The 21,102-nt window shown below is 40.4% G+C and overlaps 1 protein-coding gene across 2 annotated transcripts; it reads right to left on the bottom strand.

Annotated features, from left to right (window-relative positions):
• Positions 1 to 1,769: 1,769 nt before the first annotated feature.
• Positions 1,770 to 19,582, bottom strand: LOC122540638 (transgelin-like). Of its 2 annotated transcripts, XM_043676627.2 has the most exons (6): positions 19,438 to 19,582; positions 8,745 to 8,943; positions 6,745 to 6,919; positions 4,918 to 5,020; positions 4,062 to 4,095; positions 2,913 to 3,053 (listed from the first exon to the last, which is right to left on the bottom strand). In XM_043676627.2, exons 2-6 carry the CDS (start codon positions 8,922 to 8,924, stop codon positions 3,036 to 3,038), a joined length of 510 nt encoding a protein of 169 aa, XP_043532562.1. In that variant the 5' UTR covers positions 8,925 to 8,943; positions 19,438 to 19,582; the 3' UTR covers positions 2,913 to 3,035. The 2 variants fall into 2 exon arrangements, with proteins under 2 accessions (XP_043532561.1, XP_043532562.1); XM_043676626.2 differs by lacking the exon at positions 4,062 to 4,095 and having other exon boundaries at positions 1,770 to 3,053; positions 19,438 to 19,581.
• Between the last annotated feature and the right edge of the window lie 1,520 nt (positions 19,583 to 21,102).

Below are 21,102 nucleotides of genomic sequence, written 5' to 3'. Positions count from 1 at the left end.
CAGTGGTTAGCACTGCTGTCTCACAGCACCAGGAACCTAGGTTTATATTCAACCCTCAGGTGACTGTCAGTGTGGAATTTGCACATTCGCTCCATGTCTGCATGGATTCCCTTGGTGCTCTGGTTTCCTCCCACAGTCCAAAGATGTGCAGATTAGATGGATTCATTATGGGAAAGGCAGGATCATGGTGGGTCTATGTGGGATGCTCTTCAGCAGATTGGTATGCGCAGATTAGGTGGATTGGCTACACTAAATTGCTCATAGTATCTAAGGATGTGCAAGCTAGGTGGATTAGTCATGGGAAACGCAGAGTTACAAGGGTAGGGTAAGGGAGTGGGTCTGGGTGGGATGCTCTTCAGAGGATTGGTATGGCCTACTTCCACACTGAAGCAAAGCAATGAAATAACATAATAATCTGTTTTCATGCTGTTGCTGGAACATAACATTGACCAGGATGAACTCCTGCACTCTTTGAAATACCATGGTAACATCCTCCTCAGAAAGCAGACAAGGCCGGTGTTTAATGGCTAACTTGAAAGCTCCCACAACCAACAATGCAGCAGTTGATATTCAAGTAAGACTTTCGTGCTCTAACTAGTGACTTTGATCTTCCTCCCACTGCTGTGGATATCCTGAGGAGTGAAGGGCTAATAAATTAAACTTCCTTTTACTCTGCAGCAGAGTTTCCAAAATAAACAGGATGCTCTCAAAGTGTCACTGAAACATAATCATAGCTTCTTAAAAAAAGAGAAGCTGACAGTTAAGTGCAAGGAAATTAATCAGTCATTGCTAAAGTGTAACTTTGCCCAAAAAAAGGTAATTAATGCCACAACCAATTGCTTTAGTTAGAAAGATAAGAGTCAATTAAGTCTGTTCTTCAAAAGGAAGTTACAGAAAGTTTTCAAATTATTGAGGGAATAAATGAGTAGAAATACAAGTGTTGTTTGCATGAATATTGATGTTTTTCCAAAAGGATTCAGGAATAGATACATGAACTATCAGGTGAGATAAAGCAAATGTATAAATGTGTATGGTTTTTCAGATGGCATGTGTTATAAAGTCAATCAACTAATGTTTTGCACTCATTCAAAATCAGTTATGAGCCACAGAAGGAAGGAGGTTAATGGACAATAGCTTGTAGAATTTACAAACCTGCACAAAGCTTTTACATGTGGAATTAAAAAAAGAGAGAAAAGTGTTCTAACGAAACCTGTCATACACACACCCCTTAATGCCATTTCCTCCAATGTGAACCTTGACTCTGCAGTTAGTGGTTTTAGTCTCGGTCAGAGTCACAGGTGGGCTTAAGACTCATTCTCACGTGGATGGAAAAACATTCCATCGGAAGAGAAGGGGTGCTTTTAGCCTCCCAAGTGGGCCAACATTTATTCCTCAAATTGTCACATTGTTACACAGAAAAAGTGCAAGGAAACAAGTGAGAACACATTGCCTGATAATGAATGTGTTGCTGTTTGTGGAATCTTGCCCTATCCAAATTAAATGTGTAGAAAGTACCGCAGTTATTTTAAAGAATTACCTCAGTGGGAGATTGTGCAATAGCTCCCTCATTGCAAGTTACTTTTTCTCCTTAAATGAAAAATGCAATAGTTAGGATGGGTGGCAAGCAATTCAGTAATTCCATGCATCGTTCGCCACAATCACTACGTTGGTCACCCCATTAAACAGCCGAGACTGGAATGACCAAATCTCTCACATCAATATTTAAAGTGTCAAATTCACTACCTGATGATTAATAAAGATGTCATCAATTCTCCATCTCAAAACTTTTATTTAAGTTGTTATGGTTTCAAATGACAAATGTACAAAATTTAGGGCTAAAAGATTCAGAATTTGTTTAACAAAAATAATGTACAACATAGAGTAATTTTCAAAAAGGACATTTTATACAAGATTTGTTTTAGAAACTTGCACTTCTGACCATAAATGGATCGTTTCCATCAGGAAATCTGCTTTAAAAATTAGCCCCACTAATTCTACAGCCATTTACTGCTCCCAACACAGATACAATTGTTGCTTAGCATCAGAGTTGCATGTTGCAAGTTAACCTTTCTTTCCCCACTCCTTGTGCAAGTTATCTTTAAAATATTTCACTTCTAATAGTAAACATGGATAATTTTTTGGAAATCAAAGAGTTTACCAGCAAGTAAACAACCACCCCACAGTGTCCATGGTGAGCAAGAGGGTGAATTTGGGAAGGTAACTATCAAGCACAAAAGTAAACAACAAAAAACAATTTTTTAAAAATAAAATAAGTCATTGGAATGGCAATGTAATCATTTCACTAGTTTGCTTTGAATTCCTTTGGCCATTTACACAGAAAACATTTAAATCTTTATTAGTTTATTGAAATTCATGTTTTGCTCACTTATTCACATGCCTTTCAAATGGTAATGAGTGGTTTCAAACATGGTGTAGTTTCTTTTTTTTTTAAAAAATACATAACGTACATTTTTAGTAACTAAGCAGATCAACAGTGACAAAAAAAAACAAAGCAGACTGGTTAAGCCATATGAACAATAAGCTTTGCCAACATGCACTATTACACTTGCACAATTTCACAAAGATGGTTGTAATTACAAGTTAGCCATGTGACATGCAGTCCTTGGCAACCCAGAGTGGGTATGTAGATTTTTTTTTTGTCTTGCAAATAATTCCAAATTACAGCCCATATCCAAAAGGGGTCTAAAAACACAAAACTGTTGTAAGAAATGCATTTATTTTAAAACTGCCAGATAATAAATAACCACTACTCATGTATATCTCACAATTTAGGTCATGGAAGGTTTAGTGTTATGAGCTGTTTGGATCATTGACTTCAAAAATGATAAATTCATGCTTTAGAGAGAAAAAAAAGAGAAAAAAGAGAAAGATCCATCAGTATTGTTATTTAGCTAATAATCTGTCTGGCTTGTCCATAGCTAACCATCCCAGCCTGTGACGCTCCTTGATTGCTTCCCATCTGCAGGCCAATAATGTTCTTTCCCTGGGCCAGTTGCTCTTCTGTGAACTCTCGCTTATTTTCTTGTGCTTTCCTGAAATGGACAAAGAGCAGAGAGTTATAGCTGATAAAACACATACCCAAGGAGGCTCCGCAAAAAAAAAAAGTACAATTCCAAAAAAAATCTCCACAATTTAATGGAACTGCTCTCTGAACAATTTTGAAATGAAGCAAACTAAAATCCAATCCAAAAAAAAAAGACACCAAGACACTCTACTGTTCAGGCTAATGCAGATTACAGATTGTAAAATAAAGTTCTAATTAGAACTTCACCTAAATCCCAAAAAACAAAAGGTTCAAATGAAAAATTACTAGAAAAAGGTGCAAAGCAAAGTCATGTCACAGCTACTACTAACAAACTCTATCCTGCAGTCTGGATTCAACTCGTTTTAATTTGTACTTGCTGTTAGCAGGCAGAAGACAGGGTCTGAAGTAAAAGGAAACCCTTTACACATTGTAAAAAAGGTTTGCCCCATGCCTGACCCACACCAACTGGAATCTAGTTGAACAAGAAAACCTAAGCTAGATCACTCAATGATTCACCCAGCACCCAGAGATTTGGTGTCTCAACATTTTTAAACATTGCAAAAACAAAAACTTTTACATTGGTTTAAGATTTGGACAACCCAAGATTGAATATGCCTCAGCACACCTGAGTAAAACACACAATGCAGGAGAAAACCAGGTTAATACTGGCTGTGCGGTTTAATTAGGGCTGAATATTGTGTACAAAGGCTGTACAATGACTTTCATGTAATTCACCACTTGGGATAGTTATGCTGAAGCTCTATTTTTTTTCCCCCAGTTGCAGGTGCAATGACTGGAATGCGGTCAGTGAGGTAGACATTATAGAAGGAGTTCCTTGATTAGACCAAGTTAACAGCCCCAAGCAGGGAACTCATTTCTTTGAGACCCACCTGGCGAACCTTATTCCAATCATTACAGCAGGTTACAGAAATAATAAAGTAACAATTACTGCTAATTTCCTAATGCAAAGAAGTAAACATATCTACTCAATAAAACTAATCTTACGTCAACCTACAAGTTTACGCTGGCTGGTTATCTTGTCACAAGATCTGGAATACATTAAAGTGATCATGATCAATAAACCATTTGAAAAGCAAACAATGTGTTCTCACAAACGTCAAAAGATTTCAAATTAGTTTGAGACAATTGAAAACAGGGATGCGGGGGATATTGGAAGGCCAGAGACGGCGTGAAAATTTGCTTTGAAAGTGCAGATTCAATTTCTGTTGCTACAAAAAGATTGAGAAATGTCAATTACATATTTTAGTTTAACTTTCGAGCTGAAAATGTGTTGCTGGAAAAGCGCAGCAGGTCAGGCAGCATCCAAGGAGCAGGAGAAGCGACGTTTCGGGCACGAGCCTGAAGTTTTGAAGGGCTCATGCTCGAAACGTCGATTCTCCTGTTCCTTGGATGCTGCCTGACCTGCTGCACTTTTCCAGTAATACATTTTCAGCTCTGATCTCCAGTCCTCACTTTCCCCCCTTAGTTTAACTTTAACCAATTTCCAACTTTGTGGTGCAAATTAACAGTGCATGCTTTTATTTTTGGTTGTGAACTCAGTGTTTAAATGAAATAATTCACCCAGTAATCATATCAAAAGATATCAAAGTGTGCTGCTCAAAACTGCTGCTAATATCTTGATTAATGCATAACAAGATTATCGGTAATAAAACTTATTCTTGCAAACTCTTGTTATGATTCAAGAGGAATATACTTGGTTGCAAATTCCACAAGCTCCTCAATTTCCACATTAATGGGAGAACGTACCCTCACCTCCACCTCACTGGAGAAGTTGTTAGTCAAATATTTGCTCCCTCAACCGTTCATTTCCCCTGATTGTAGTTGACCATAATAGGGACACGCCTACTCACTTGTGGAACCAGTTTAGATCACCATGGTAATGCCCATCATTCCTTGTTACGGCAATACTTCCCAAAGCCATGAGGGTTCTCTGAACAGCAGCCATATCCTTCGCTGGAAGGCAAATGAAAGTTCTTTTAATGTGTTCACTGACGATGTTCCATCAATACAAAACTGAGCCAGCAGGATGGAACTGATACATGACACCACACTAAACACACACTGGCCTGGAAGTGCACCCAACAGCTATTGAATTTAAAACAGAACATTTGGATTCTGCAATCCTTTGTGGTTATTTCAAAAAGCAAAAGAGATATTGAATATTCAGCGACAGCTTCCAGCACTATAAGTGTGTTTCAATGGAAACAATTGAAAGTTAAACCTTTTGGAAAAAGGATAATGTTATCATGGTGGCTCAGTGGTTAGCACTGCTTCCTCACAGTAACAGGGACCTGGATTCAATTCCACCCTTGGGTGACAGCCTGTGTGGAGTTTGCACATTCTCCCAGTGCCTGCGTGGGTTTCCTCTGGGTGCTCCTTTTTCCTCCCACAATCCAAAGATGTGCAGGTTAGGTGAATAGTTTGTGGTAAATTGCCCACATCGTGTCCACGGATGTGCAGGCTAGGTGGAGTAGCCATGGGAAACGTAGGGTTACAGGGGTAGGGTAGTGGTATGGGTCTGGGTAGGATGCTCTTCAGAAGGTCTACGAAAGCTTGATGGAAACAGGCTATGCAGGGACACTATGATTCCTTATCTTTCAAAAAAAATCTTATTTATTCTACTGCATATCATATTTTCACATAGTTTCATTTAACCCAGTTAGCGATGTAAAATCTGGTTACTCAGTTGGTGGACTAGGCACTAAATTACTGCCAAAAATCAGTTCAAATCATTGTGAATTTTAAAGCTGCATTGAAAATGATTCCTTTACATTCCAAAGTTACTGTCGCTTTCTACAGTTCTTACCATGAGAAATAAAGTTGGGTAGATTAGAAAACTTAAACATCAGCACAAGCAGCAGGCTGGATCACTCAACGCACAAAGCAGAGATTTTTCAAGGAGGTAAAGTTTGACATTTACCTCAAAAATGTGTGTAATTATCATTGGAAAGCTAATGGGCTTCCCAAACGGTGGGTTCCACCCCCAGTAGGTCAGGAGATAACTTTAAACGCAAAATCGTGGTCTCAGAGGCAGCAATGGCTTCCAAAGAGCTGAGCATCAACAGATTTCGAATTCTCTAAAATAGTGGGTATGCCTAACTGAACATGGATCTTGAAAGTCTGATTCCCTTTCTTAAAATAAAGCCTGCAGATCTCAACTCTTTAAAAATCAAATCTCTGCTCTCAAAACTTTCCCTTACCTTACCTCACCATTGGCTCTTACTGGGTGATGGCACTTTAAGCCTGAAAATGATCAGTGGGAGAAAAAAAAACAAGAGCCAAGATGTGATCATGCTCTTTGGATTTGCCTTGTCTTCATTTCATTAAGTGAAGAGTGCTCATTTGCTGATGTTATTTTGCTTATTTGCAGTTCCCTTCACCTCCACCTCATTGGGTGAGTAAGGGAAAACTGGCTGCTATGGTAATCTGGGGCCTAGACAGTGTATGCCATTCACCAGATTGGGATCACTTACAAAATGTTTAACATGAAAGGGAGAAGGTAAAAGGGATAAAATTAATGAATATGCAAGAGCGTACTGTAAACAATGATTCCCACTTCCAAAGCCAGTACAAAGTAACAACTCAATATTTATAGAGATGCTCCCAGATTGTCACCAAGTTCATCATTAAATACAGAAGCCATGAGTTCAAAAAGCACTATTGCTGCCTATACATACACTCCCATAGATCCACAGTCTGGAAGATGTCAGTTTTGTTGACTCCATAATTCTCAGCTGCCTTCAGAAACTGTGACACCTGTTCCATTTGTTTAAAAGCTTTGTCCGTGTCCTGAATCTTCTTAATGGGTTTCTGGTCCTCTGAGTAGAGGCTGTTAATCAGGAGACTCAGTACCTGTGGAAGATATACTTCAGGTGATAACTGCTATAGATGTTTCAGAGCACAGCTACAGTTCATGATTAAGCAGACACCAATAAACTGGCGTGTTGTGGTAGTGTACCTACCTCTGACTCAGGGGGCCTGGACACAAGTCGCAGCTGCTCCAGAGGTATGACATTACATCTCTGATCAGGGTGATTAAAATATCTACATTTCATTTGGAATGCGTGCAAGAAATATGAAGCGCACACACCAAACCAAAATTCCAATGCCAGCCGCAAAGGATGATCATTCATGTATTCTTGTTGATGGCGTGGAGCACTCTAGTTACTCATACAGGGATCAGGATTAAAAATAGTAATCTGTAGACAAGGTGTGACGCAGCCCACACAGTGTGGTTGAGAGATCCAAGACATCAATGCTACTTTATTGTATTCAGTATGAGCACCAAAGCCCCTATAAACCTCTGTGGTTTTGTCTTGGTGGGCCTGGCTCAGAGGCCAAATTGCTTCAAAATAAAAACAAAAGTGGAAAAAAAAATGTAGATGTTTAGGTTTTTTGGTGATTGAGAAAGGAGGAACTTTGCTAGCTAATTGTAATCTATCAACGTATCTTAAATTTAAAGACAACTGACAAGAGAAACTATAAATTTGTTTCTTCCTTCTCTGATGTACCAAAGATCTTGAACTCAGCCCAGTGTAAATTCCAAGCAAGCTCACAATAAGGAATAGTGGAAATACTTGAAAAAGCAAAACGCTCACAGGCAGGAGAAGTGGGAGAACTAACTAGGTAGTTCTTGCAGAGTGACAGCACAGGCACAATGGGATGAATGTCCTTCAGTGCTGTAAGCTTAAATGTATGATTTCACAAAACTCCATTGTGTCCATCCACCCAATCCAGAACTTCTCTCTCTCCCCAAACGTTCATTCTAGCGTCCAAAGTCTGAGACATGAAAACATGGTTAGACTGGGGTTAAAATTTGGGAAGCACTTGAAAAACCAGGAGAAAACCATGATTCCACTTGAGCAAGTTGCTTCTTAATAAAGCCATGGCCAAAATCTTCTACCTCAACTCCACTCCCTCAATTGTCTAAAAATAATTTATTGAATCATGATCTTGAACATATGAATGACTGAGTATTTGGAACCTTCTGGACAGTGACCAAAGACAATTGAGTCATCTGTAGGAACTTTTCAAAGATCAAATTTTGCAGCATATAAAACTTGTAGAACATATAATGAAAATGTGCCTACCACTTGCCTGATTTGATCTGCATATACCAGTAGTAATTTGTCAATTATATACTTTCCTCACCTTTTGGGAGATTATTTGGGCTGGATGATAATCCAATGTGTTCCACATTCAGATTAATTGGGTTAATCTTGTAAATGGATCAAAACAGGGACTACAGCAGAGCTCAAACAGATTTTAAAATGGCTGCTTTCTGTTTCTCATCAGGTTTGCCTCTTAACAGATCCAACAGCTGCCTGCTGGGAGTCACCGGATAGATTAATTAGCTTTTGTCCACATGTAGAAAGTTCCCCACATGATCAATGGTGTTAAAAGTTCATCTAACTATCTTAATACTGACGATATGTGGATTTACACTCAAAGCTCCACGTAGCTATGGAGATACAGCTAAATTGAAAGCAAAAAAAATCATATTGCTCAAGTGGATGTGCAATGTATGAGGGGCTAAACATTTCATTTAAATAATCTGTTAATATTGTAAACAAACAAAAAAAAAAATCACCGAATAGATTTTTAATTGAAAATGTAACCAAGCCAAAGGCTTTGATTAGCTTCAAATTAACACAACCTTGAAACATTAGATACTCACTGTGCCATCCTTAAGCCAAGCTTGGAACCCCATTCTTCCTGGCTCAGGTCGGCCCACACTCGCCCCACACTGAGCAATAATCCACTCCACTAGCCGCTCCTCCAGCTCAGGTTCATACTTCTTCTCAATCTTGTTCCGAATGTCCCTGCTAAGTCCGAAAGTAGGTCCCTGATTGGCCATGTTTATCAGTAAATTATACCTGTGGATGAAGTAGAGCAGGAAGAGAGTTAGGGACTATTTTTAGGAAGGCTTGAATTTACATGAAAAAAAACTTTTCCTAATGGAATGCTCACAGGCAATTAAACACCAAATGTAGCCATTGTTGTTGGATCTTGTGCCACAGTGGTACTGCCCCTACTTCTGAGCCAGGAGACCGGAGTCAGAAGTCCCACATCAATTTAAAAAAGTGCCATTACAGGTCAATACTTAAGGTAGCACTGTTGCATCTTTGACATTAAAACTGTCAATAGGGACTCAAGTTTTTACAAGTAGCAATATGATATTATTTTGATTTTGAGAGAGATATCAATTGAGGGATAAATACTGGAGAGGTTTAGTTAGCTCAGTTGGCAGGATTGAAAATGTGTTGCTGGAAAAGCGCAGGTCAGGCAGCATCCAAGGAACAGGAGAATCGACGTTTCAGGCATAAGCCCTTCTTCAGCTCTCCTGTTCCTTGGATGCTGCCTGACCTGCTGCGCTTTTCCAGCAACACATTTTCAGTTCTGATCTCCACCATCTGCAGTCCTCACTTTCTCCTCAGTTGGCAGGATGGCTGGTTTGCAATGCAGAGCACTATTGATAGCGTGGGTTCAATTCTCACACTGGCTGAGATTACCATGGAGAATTCTCCTTCTCAACCTCTTTCCCCCTTGCCTGAGGTGTGGTGACCCTCTCTCTCTCTCTCTCTGTAATGAGAAGGCAATCTTAAGATCTGGTAGGACTAAAGATAACCATCTTTAAATACTGGCCACAAATCAGGGATAACTCCCCTCTTCTGTGAAATAGAGATTTTTGCAACCAACTAATCAGACAGATGGGACTTGGTTTAAAATGTCTCATTCAACAGACAGTAGCTCTAGTAGCACAGAGCTCCCTCAGTGCTACACTGAAGTGGCAGTCTTAATTACTGCGTTCTTTGGAGTGGGGTTTGAACCTTGGTGCTCCACAGAAGAGAGTACTACTAACTGAACCACTACTGACACACTGGAGACTTAACCAGAGCCAAGAATAATATACAGCAATTCAAATACACATTTATGAACATATAAAACTTAGCAGGAATAGACAGGTCAGTGCCTCAGCCTGCTCATCATTTATACAGCACATTTAAACACAGTACATCATCTCAATGGGCTGAAATTGGGGGGCAGATGGAGTTTAACTTAGGTAACTGTGAAGTGTCGCATTTTGATTAAGCAAATCAGGCCAGAACATATACATCAAGAGACAGTAAGGATTGCAGATGCTGGAGATCAGAATCGAAACAAAAAAGTGTGGCGCTGGAAAAGTGCAGCCGGTCAGGCAGCATCCGAGGAGCAGATGAGTTAACGTTTCAGGCAGAAGCCCTTCATCAGGGATGTTCTTGTTGTTCCAGACATTCCTGAAGGGAATATGCCCGAACAATCAACTCTCCTGCTCCTAGGACGTTACCTGACCTACTGTTCTTTTCCAGCACCACACTCTTCGACATATATAGCAAGATCCTGAGGAGCGTTGCCAAACAAAAAGATAACTCCTTCAAAGTGGAGTCAGAGGTAGACAAGGTGGTAAAGGCATTTGGGACACTTGCCTTTATTGGTCAGTGCATGGAGTATTGGAGTTGGGATGTCAGCTTGTGGCTGTACAGACATTGCCTAGATTAGAATGGTGCTGGAAAAGCACAGCCGGTCTGGCAGCATCTGAGGAGCAGGAAAATCGACATTTCAGGCAAAAGCCCTTCATCATTCCTGATGTAACAATGTGAATGATGGAGAGGGGACTTTCAAGAAGGTCCAAGACTCTGAAAGGACGCAGCGGCAAGAGATCTTTGTATAGTTGGTGTAAAGAGGAATGGGTGACTGGTAGGTAAAGATGAAGCAGTGATGAACATGCATTGTGGTGACCCTAGATAAACCAGGATAAGCTGGAAGAGCACAGCGGAAACTATGGAAGCTCAAAAGTTTGATAAATTAAAAATAGTAAGACAGGAAAATAGCAATTCAATATGCAACCCCAACATCACAAACACAATCCCATTTCTCCAAAAAATGTGATTCATGAGATAAGAGGTGTCTTTTATTTTACAGACATATCTCTACCTGTCTTCGTTTCTAAAGATGTAGGCCCACACTGACAAGTACTCTTCCTATAAAAGAGACTTTGCTGTACTATACAGATCCTGTACATAAGTAACAATATTGACATCACGAATTGTGGTGAAATTTAAATAATAACTGCTTAGCTACTGGTGTTTAACTTACAAATGATTAACATTTGACTCACTTTGATTTGCATTCTTACTTACAAGGAACTGAATTTCAAAAAGACAAGTACCATTCCAAACAAGTTGCCACATCAGAATAATGTTGGGTACGACAGTGAGATATATGCAATCCAAGTTCAACTGGAAATAATTTCCTCATGACACTTTTGCGAATGAGAAAATAGCTGTGAACATGAAGCTTGTTTTTTTTTTCTATCACACTGCCTTATGCTGCTATCGACATGAGAATATAGGACCACGTATCCATATACTTCAAGTGTTGGTCAAGATCGGTTGCACTTGTAATCCTCCATTAGTTCTTTCAACGGAACAACCACATTGTTTTGCTATGTCTAGCCATTAGTATGCCTTTAAAGAGAGGTTTTCTTGAAATTGCCACTGTATCGCAGCATGAACATAAAGATCTCATACTCCATCTTACCTCTGATTATTTAAAGCATGGCATTCTACTTGAAGTATGCTCCTCTTTTGCAAACCAAAAAAAACTTAACATTAGCCCAGACACTTATGTATGTTCCTGGGAAATGGCATATCTATACTTAATAGTGATAGTAAATACCTGTTGGATTCTTTGATACCATAATATCCAGTTTATTAAAATATCAGGATCTTGATCAGATGGGCCAATGGGCCAAAATGTGGCAGATGGAGTTTAATTCAGATAAATGCGAGGCACTGCATTTTGGGAAAGCAGGCCTTATACACTTAATGGTAAGGTCCTAGGGAGTGTTGCTGAACAAAGAGACCTTGGAGTGCAGGTTCATAGCTCCTTGAAAGTGGAGTCGCAGGTAGCTAGGATAGTGAAGAAGGCGTTTGGCATGCTTTCCTTTATTGGTCAAAATATTGAGTACAGGAGTAGGGAGGTCATGTTGCAGCTGTACAGGACATTGGTTAGGCCAATGTTGGAATATTGCGTGTAATTCTAGTTTCCTTCCTATCGGAAAGATGTTGTGAAACTTGAAAGGATTCAGAAAAGATTTACAAGAATGTTACCAAGGTTGCAGGATTTGACCTATGGGGAGAGGCTGAACAGGCTGGGGCTTTATTCCCTGGAGCGTCGGAAGCTGAGGGGTGACCTTACAGAGGTTTACAAAATTATGAGGGGCGTGGATAGGATAAATAGGCAAAGTATTTTCCCTGGGGTCACAGAGTCCAGAACTAGAGGGCATAGGTTTAGGGTGAGAGGGGAAAGATATAAAAGAGACCTAAGGGGCAATGTTTTCACGCAGAGGGTGCTACGTGTATGGAATGAGCTGCCAGAGGATGTGGTGGAGGCTGGTACAATTGCAACATTTAAGAGGCATTTGGATGGGTATATGAATAGGAAGGGTTTGGAGGGATATGGGCAGGTTGCTGGCAGGTGGGACTAGATTGGGTTGGGATATCTGGTCGGCATGGATAGGTTGGACCGAAGGGTCTGTTTCTGTGCTGTACATCTCTATGACTCTATAAACATTGACATCAGCTAAAACCACCCTGAAGGCAAACTCAATTTTTGTTTCACTGGATATTTGCAAATAGTCAAATATGTCACAATAGGCAATGATCAAACTTTGCAGACCAACCATCTCACACCTGAAACATTGCTCGGCTCTGGCTAGCAGTAAACAGTAAAGGAGTTTGGTAGTTAACGGCAGTGCAGAGAGAAGAGGCAGGAGGTTACATCAATGAGCTTTTCAGGCTGGAAGATGGGGAGACAAGTCATAATTATTTTTCTAGATAAAGTTTATGGAAATGTTTCACAGGTTATGGTTAATTTGAACTGTGGAATGTCAAACTAATTTAAAAAAATCTGAACACAAAATGTTCAGGAACATCATCTTCTTAGAAAAGAGCAAAAAATAGATAGAAAATAACATCCAGATGTTGTAATTAAAACAAGCCATTCCTTACCCCTCACTGAAAACCACTGGATGCTAAAAACAAAGTGAATAATGGGTTAGACTGAATGAGTTTAGGAGGGTAGGGTGGGTCTTTGTTATTTTCTGCTAACTTGACTTGTCCTGATATTGCCATCAAGGGAAATGATTGCACAAGGTCAAATGAATCTTAGCACAGGAAATTGATAACTAAATAAGTAGTTATTTTGGGACATGCAAATAATGGAAAGGTCAAAAAGCACAACAGAAAATAACTGGCTTTCAATCTCCAAACAGCTTCAGAACTGCTTTGACATAATTAAAAATGCAATGTCCATACAACAATGAACACACTATCAACTCACTGCATCTAGGATACAATAAAAAAAGGGAGAGGTTTAAAAAGTCTATTTCTTTCCTCTATGAGATGTTGCTAACAGGTGACTTAATTTAAACTCCTAGTTCCCCTTTCGTTGACACAACATCCTGTGCACAATTTGACAACTCCCAGTTAAGATCCTGACATTTAAACAAGAAAGAAAAACATTTGAAATTATGAAGAAACAAAAAAAAAGCTTGCCAAGCCAGGGAGGGCTAGTGATTTGAAAACCTTTTATACACATTTCTGAAAACCGAAATTTCATTCAAATAATTGGAAATCTGAGTGCAAGCACTAAACTCCTCCTCCTGAACAATTCCAAATCAAAAGAGCCCACAATAGCTTGAACAAAATCTATTTTGCATTGAAAGTTTGAATTAGAGAAGATAATAGAATAGAAGAGATTTTGAATATCATGATCATTGCACCTTATTGCAGTAGTTAGAGTCACAAGTGGAAGATTTTGGATTTCTAAATACAAGGAACCAGTGTGCTGATAATATTGGGCGGCACAGTGGTTAACACTGCTGCCTCACAGCACCAGGGACCTAGGTTCGATTCCCACCCTCGGGTGACTGTGTGTGGAGTTTGCACATTCTCCACGTGTCTGCATGGGACCCCTCTGGGTGCTCCAGTTTCTACCCACAATCCAAACATGTGCAGGCCAGGTGAATTGGCAATGCTAAATTGCCCATAGTATTAGGTGCATTAGTACGATATTGGGTCTGAGTGGATTACCCTTTGAAGGGTCGGTGTGGATTTGTTAGGCCGAAGGGCCTGTTTCCATACTGTAGAGAATCTAACCTAATAGTGCAAAACCTCGATGCAATACTTTAAGATGGAAGTTATTTATACCCATGCCCTATTTTAAGTTGTGTACATAAGTTTATCAGCCATTTTCTTGAAAAGGGTTGCTGCTAAAGGTCAGAAGAGATAAGATACTCCTGTCTATTCCAAAGGCAAAGAACAGCCATTTAGATGAGAATAGCTCCTTTAAGACGCTAGCCAAAGTCAGCCATATCTTTACACAATCACATTCCAATCCATTTGTTGGGATACAAAGCAATGTTGAATTGCTGGTCTGAACACGCAGGGAACAAAAAGTTGCACAACATCAATACACTATCATCTAAAAAGAAAGTCTTGATGCTCTGCAAAATCCTGAAGATGCTGGAAATCTGAAACAAAACACAGAATGCTGGAGAAACTCAGCAGGTCTGACAACTGAAGAAATCAGATCTAATTCAAATCATTCTGGACTCAGAACATGCATTGTTTCTCTCTTCACAGATTCTGCCAGACCTGCTAAGTTTCTCCAGCATTCTCCATACTTATTTCTGATGCTTAGAAGTTGACCAGAAAATCACATCTTTCTCTGATCACAGATGCCGCCTGAACAACTGAATCTTTTCTGTTTCATTCAGCAGTATTTTGAAGCTTGGAAATAAATACACCTTTGACAGGTACCACCACTTGCCCCAGGCTTTGGAGCTGACAGAGATCAAGTAATGACAGCAGCTTACAGCCAGCAAGTATTGGGTGCTCCTGCTATCTCTGTGCTAAGAGAAGGACATAGGCTGATGACACACTTTACCATAAAAGATTGCCTCTCAATGGGTGTGTGATAGTTAGCATAAAAACAATTATAAATTCTACACCCTGCTACAATAATTCAGCTATTCACTTCTTAGAGATCATTTTGTCTAATGGATCAGTAAGTAAAATAGCAGCCCTGAAGATTCAACTAGGATTATCAATTGTAAGACAGCAAAACCCAAGCAAACAGAATTGGGGTACTATTTCATGCACACTAACATCACAACCATTTTCCCTGATTTTGAACTTGGAGTTGCAATTAATTCAACTGCAGAGGCAAATCATAACAGAGCTCAATCCTGGAGGTTTTAAAAATGATGGAAGAGATTGGACTCAGATCTATTTATGTATCCTAGAAGTCATGAGAGTGGAGGCAAAAAGGCTACCGTGGATGCTGAATGCCTCTGGCACAGACGTGCCATGGGTTTTGATTTACTGCGATCCTTTAAAAGGAGAAATGTCACAGCTTTGAATCAAAGAAGTTGTTTGCATTGATAGATGGCAAGTTGCCATTAGTTGTGAAAGTTACAGGCTACCACATTCCATGTTCTTGTGGAATTCACTGCCATTTTGCAGGTATTTGCAGAATTAGGGTAGCAAATAAAAGGGCTGAGTTGCAGGTCAGATGGATATTTTCCAACCCCCACTTCCATCTGTTCATAGAGTTTCCAGCAATAGTCACTGGATTACAATCCACCACTGATTTGCTGCAGCACAGACTAGAGACAATGGAGACTGGTTGCAGCATGTGGACTGCATCCATTGTGAAAGTGGTTGTCTCTCAATGCTCGAACCAGGGACTGTCAAATCTAGATGACACCACTGTTTCTGCATCAGAGTCTCTAGACTTCCTGAATCATGGATGTTTTGGTTTCAGAACATTTGAAAAATATTGCAAATTATGGCTTTCAAAGTTTTTGACCTTGTTTTGATTATAGTTTATAATATGGCTTGCTTTATTGGCCTTGATGTGTCTCAAAGCTTCCTACTTGATACTTCATACAGCTGATTAATCTAGTACAAAGTAAGGTTGTTAACATAGGGATCTGCATAGACCGCCATTTAATTCTGCAGCTACCAGTGTCCTGGAATCTGTTAATCCCATATCAACTCTGCAGAGAACAAAACTGACCAACCAGTAAATCTATTCAGAGTACCAATCTTTAATATTGGAGAATCAAAAGCTTTCCAAATCCAGTCTCTAATGCCTGTGCCCATTTAGACCATGCAAAAGACCAACCTTACTTCAGTTTTAATGAAAGCATTGAGTTACTCAGCACCAGCTCGATCATAGAGTGCACTAAATGTTGCAACATGACCTACCAGACTTCACAGGCAAAACTGACACACCAAGCCACATAAGGAGATGCAAGGACAATTGACCAAAAAAAGTGTGGTCATGAATGAGGTTACAATATTGTTCTCGCCTTGTTCTTCTCTTGCGTGCTCACCAACCTCTCCAGAATGTTGCTGAAACCAGTCTCTATTTAGAACAGTAGGTGTGTACATGTAATAATTCAGGGAATTTGGTGCAGCAGAAGCAATATCACTGAACTACTGTAGAATTCACATTCAATTAATGAAATTGGGAATAGAAGACTAGTTCCAGGAACTAGATTGAAGAATTTATAACTTCTTGGAGAGAAGAAGGAGGCGGCCAAGTGGAGATCTGATCGAGGTTTTCAAAATCGTGAGCAGGCTGAATAAGATATTTCAGCTCAAAAGGAACGAGCAGTTGAGAAAAAAAAACTCAGCAAGTAGTAAGCTTATAAAATGCACTGTTATGAAATGTGGTGGCCAGGCAGGAGGCTGGAAGAACACAGCAAGCCAGGTAGCATCAGGTAGTGAGGAAGTCAACCTTTTGGGAGTGTGGGGGTGGATGCTGCAGATAAAGGAGGGTGGCAGGGAGGGCAGGTGGTGCTGAGGCATTCAGGGTGACGTTGGATGAATATTTGAATAGAAATTGTGAGCAAGGATCCAGAGGAAAGGCAGGAGATTGACCTTAGGTAATAGAATCAGCACAGGCACAATGGGCTGCAACAATACAATGATTATACTGCCATGAAGCCATCAATTGTTGTAAAAGTCACTAATGTCTTTTAGAGAAGGAAATCCGCCATCTTTACCTGGTCTGCATACCCACAGCGACACAATTGACTTTTATAACAACTCCCTCCTGCAATGGAGCAACAAATTGCCTAGCCACTTAGGGATGGATAAGTAATACTGACCTCATCATTGCCACCCACAGACTATTATATAAATTAAGAGAGAAATTGCCCCTCTTCTATGGAAGTCAGGATCTGTGCTGTGCTCTGCTCAGCACCTTGCCACAGGAACAGGGTGTGACTCCAATCTATCTCCAGAAAGAGGGGGAGAGAAAATGTCAGATTCCACAGTTGTGGCGAGTAGGCTGGCCCACTCAGTGGCCCACCCAGCATCTGCAGTCCTCACCTTTTGCCTGGCACACTCAGTGCTGAGTTACAAAAGTGAGGTGGTGTAGGGGACTATAAATGGTACGGACATGATAATCACAGCATGAGGCTTTTTAAAGCAGCATTTGATGTGGTTTAAAACCTCCTCACGCAGTGACCCAGAGTTTTACAATCTCACTGTGAAACGCGTAATACACCCAAAGTCTCGATGTATTAAGGAACCGGTTAACATCAACTTTAAGATATACAAATAGTTTTTTTTGAAAAAAGGAATGTCAATCAAAATGTCTGGATCGATGCCAGTGCATTGTATCTGTAGCAACTTGCATTTAACCTTTAAAACATAAAATCATCTAAGGATGATGATAAAAATACAAACGGATGAAAAGTGGGAGATGTGACAACTTGTTAAAAGGCGGACAGAGGAACCCAAAGATTTAGGGAGGGATAGAGCGAGCGGACTCGCTGAAAGGTTACAGGGGGCAGTAGTGGAAAGGAACTTGCTGTCCAGTGTGGGGACTTGGAGAGCAGGGAGAGAGCCATCCCAGATCACAAGGGTAAAAACTTCGGGACACAAGAGGATATGCACGGAATTATTTACAACTTAATAAATACTTAGCCATCACATTAAATGTTTAAGCTTTGTGCAGGGGATTGACTTTGGGTAATAGAATCGGCGCAGGCACGATGGGCTGAATGGTCTTCTGCGCACCAAAGATTGAGACCACTAAGTCATCAACTGTCGTAAAAATCCATCTGATTCACTGGTGTCCTTTAGGAAAGGAAGTGTGCCAGCCTTACTCTGTCTTCAAACTTTGTGCATTGCATTTGCAACTGCTCGTAGTAACGATACAACCGCCCATTCAGAGGGGCCGGGGTTGGTTAATCACTGACATTAAAAAGGGGAGTGAGTTTTCGGATCAGAGAGCTCCGGTCAAAAAGGGAACAGTGGTCCCTGTCCTGGGGAGATGGTAGCAGTCGGGGCAAAAATAAAAAAAAAGGTCAGTCTTGAACCACATCTGGAATGGAGGGGCGTTTCATCCAGCGTGCGCATTTCTCTGGATTTCTGCCCCAAACTTTGAGAATTTCTAGAGTTGGCAGTGAAATTTCACCTCCTGACGTGTTTCTCAAATAATCGTTAACATCACAGAAGTCTAAAACGAGGGCTATAAAATGATTAATTTTGCGAGAATTGACTTTTTTTTTAATTCCTTTCGAATAAGAATGTCTGCGGCTCAAATTTAATCATTTTTCATTTCTCGCAAAAGCCTCGCGGGATTCGGAAGAAGCCACACCCAAGCCTTCAGCCACAAATCAATAGTTCCAGCAACTACCTTAACACTGCAGATCGTAGCAAATAATACACAGCACGATTTACCGTTCACAACGGACCCGCACCCGTAGATAGCCTCAGCCTGACATTTCCTTTTGTTTTAAAATAAGTTACTTGGAGTTCTCAATTTAAAATCTTCACTCCCAACACTTACTCATTAATTTTAAAACCACAAACCAAACTGTATTGCCAAAAGAGAATTCAATCCTTTACTGACTACAAATTCACAGTCGTTCAACTGGATTAAAACTAGGTGCTGGAAGAGCACAGCAGTTCAGGCAGCATCCGAGGATTAAAAACTAGCCCAGTTTCTTTCCCCTCCCTTTCTAAAAAAAAAGTAGCTGCAAACTGCAGATGCTGACTTTGTAAAAGTTACACTTAAAAATTGCTGGGGTGAAAGAAACTCAACAGGTCAGGCAGCGAGAGAAATAACGTTTTAGATTCTTGACTTTACAGACTAAAAAGTTAAGTCTGTCCCTCGTGAATAGGTGCCCAACCTGTTCAGTTTACTTTTCGGTTTGATATTGCTGAAACCATCCCTGCACAAGCTGTGCCAAATTAAATTCAAGCCCGAGTTTCAGTTGCAAGACAAGAGCTGTTACGACTTACTTTTCCGCAGGAGGAACAGAAGTTGCTAGGTTCACTGCTAACCAGAAAGTGTGGAGCTTCGGGCTGGAACTCAACTAAAAATGCTGTCCTTATCACCATGACGTCAGCTCGTCAAGAAAAAAGGAAGCAACGCCTGAAATGGACAATCAGTATTGGGGAAGCGTCCTTATTTGGGAAAAGGCGCAGAGAAACACAATAAGCGAGAGGCAGGTTCATGAAAATTGACACATTCCCCGCATTCCAAACTTCTGGTGATTTCAAAGGCAGAGCCTTTAAGCAGAGCGTCCATTTATGGACAGCAGACGTATAGATACTTTTGGTGCAGAATTTGTAAAACAAAAAGCCCACAGATGCTGGTTGGCTACTTTTTTGAAGAATAAGCGGATGATAGATTGCACTGCGGATGATAGTAAAAAGTGCACTGTTGAAAGAAGATGTTAAAGCTGTGTTCCAAAAGAGAGACTTATTCATGAGGCCAGTAACAATGTGGCTTGGTCTTGACAAGCTTCTGTAATAATTAGCCACATCAAATGTCTGAACATCTTATTCAATTTGTTAAAAGCTTGGTGACAAAGTATTATCCTTTAGACATTTCGCTAAAGTTATATTCAGAACCCGGGCGTTCCTTACTTTAAATTTCTTTGTTTTCAATGGTTTGGATGTGTTGCAATGATTTTGTTATCCTTGCTGCACTCAGTTTGCCTGCTGATCTTTACTACATGGGAAAAAGTGGCTGGATACTGTTGCAGTAGTTCTATTGGGGATACTGACACCTGCTGGTCGGGCCGCCACATAACAATTCCACTGGATGATATTGACAACCATTCACCCATCAGTAACAACCTGTGGTGCATTGTTCACTCAGGAGGGGTTCATGTGGTGCAACGGTAGTATTTCTACCAGGAGACCTGGCTGCAAATCCCACATGTTCCAGGGATATGTAATAACATCTCTGAGCAGGTTAATTAGGAAAATATCCCCCGATTCTGTGCTGTACATCTCTATAATTCTATAACCCTCTCAGGGAGCCCGAGTCACTGTGCTAACGTGTACAATGTCATCTGGAACTGTGCATAGTGATAGTAGAGACTCCAACTTACTTCCAGCCACATGGCAAAAAAGCTGCAACATAAAGGTATTTATGCATTGGAAACAGACTGCTAGTGCAGAGCAGTTAATCGGGAAGATAATGTTGGCCCTTATTTCAAGGGGTTTGACCTAGAACAGTAGGGAAGTCTTCCTGCAAATTTGCAAGGTGAGACCATAGCTGGGATATTGTGAGCAGTTTTTAAAGAAAATTATTAAAGAATTATTAAAGAAAATGTACCATTTCATTGGAGGCAGTTCAGTCAGAATAGGTAGAACAGGTTGGAAATCTACTCATTGGAGTTTAAAAGACTGAGAGATAATCTCATTGAAATATAGAGCCACAGAGTCATAAAGATGTACAGCATGGAAACAGACCCTTCAGTCCCACCCATCCATGCCAACCAGATATCCCAACCCAATCTAGTCCCACCTGCCAGCACCTGGCCCATATCCCTCTAAAACCCTTCCTATTCATATACCCATCCAGGTGCCTTTTAAATGTTGCAATTGTACCAGCCTCCACCACTTCCTCTGGCAGCTCATTCCATACACGCACCACTCTCTGTGTGAAAACGT

This window comes from Chiloscyllium plagiosum, unplaced genomic scaffold (genome assembly GCF_037043375.1).
Source record: "Chiloscyllium plagiosum isolate Xiang-an unplaced genomic scaffold, Cpla_swu_hap1 HiC_scaffold_29, whole genome shotgun sequence".
NCBI classification, from domain to species: domain Eukaryota; kingdom Metazoa; phylum Chordata; class Chondrichthyes; order Orectolobiformes; family Hemiscylliidae; genus Chiloscyllium; species Chiloscyllium plagiosum.
This window is presented reverse-complemented; position numbering and strand designations above follow the sequence as displayed.

Bases quoted from the DNA above. Each gene is read 5' to 3' on its own strand.
- LOC122540638 (XM_043676626.2), bottom strand. From the start codon at position 8,924: ATGGCCAATCAGGGACCTACTTTCGGACTTAGCAGGGACATTCGGAAC. The intron at 5,021-6,744 runs GTATGTATAGGC...TTTGCCTTCCAG, and splicing joins GACTGTGGATCTATGGGAGT to CGAAGGATATGGCTGCTGTT. The intron at 3,054-4,917 runs GTGAGTAGGCGT...TGTCCATTTCAG, and splicing joins GATCTAAACTGGTTCCACAA to GAAAGCACAAGAAAATAAGC.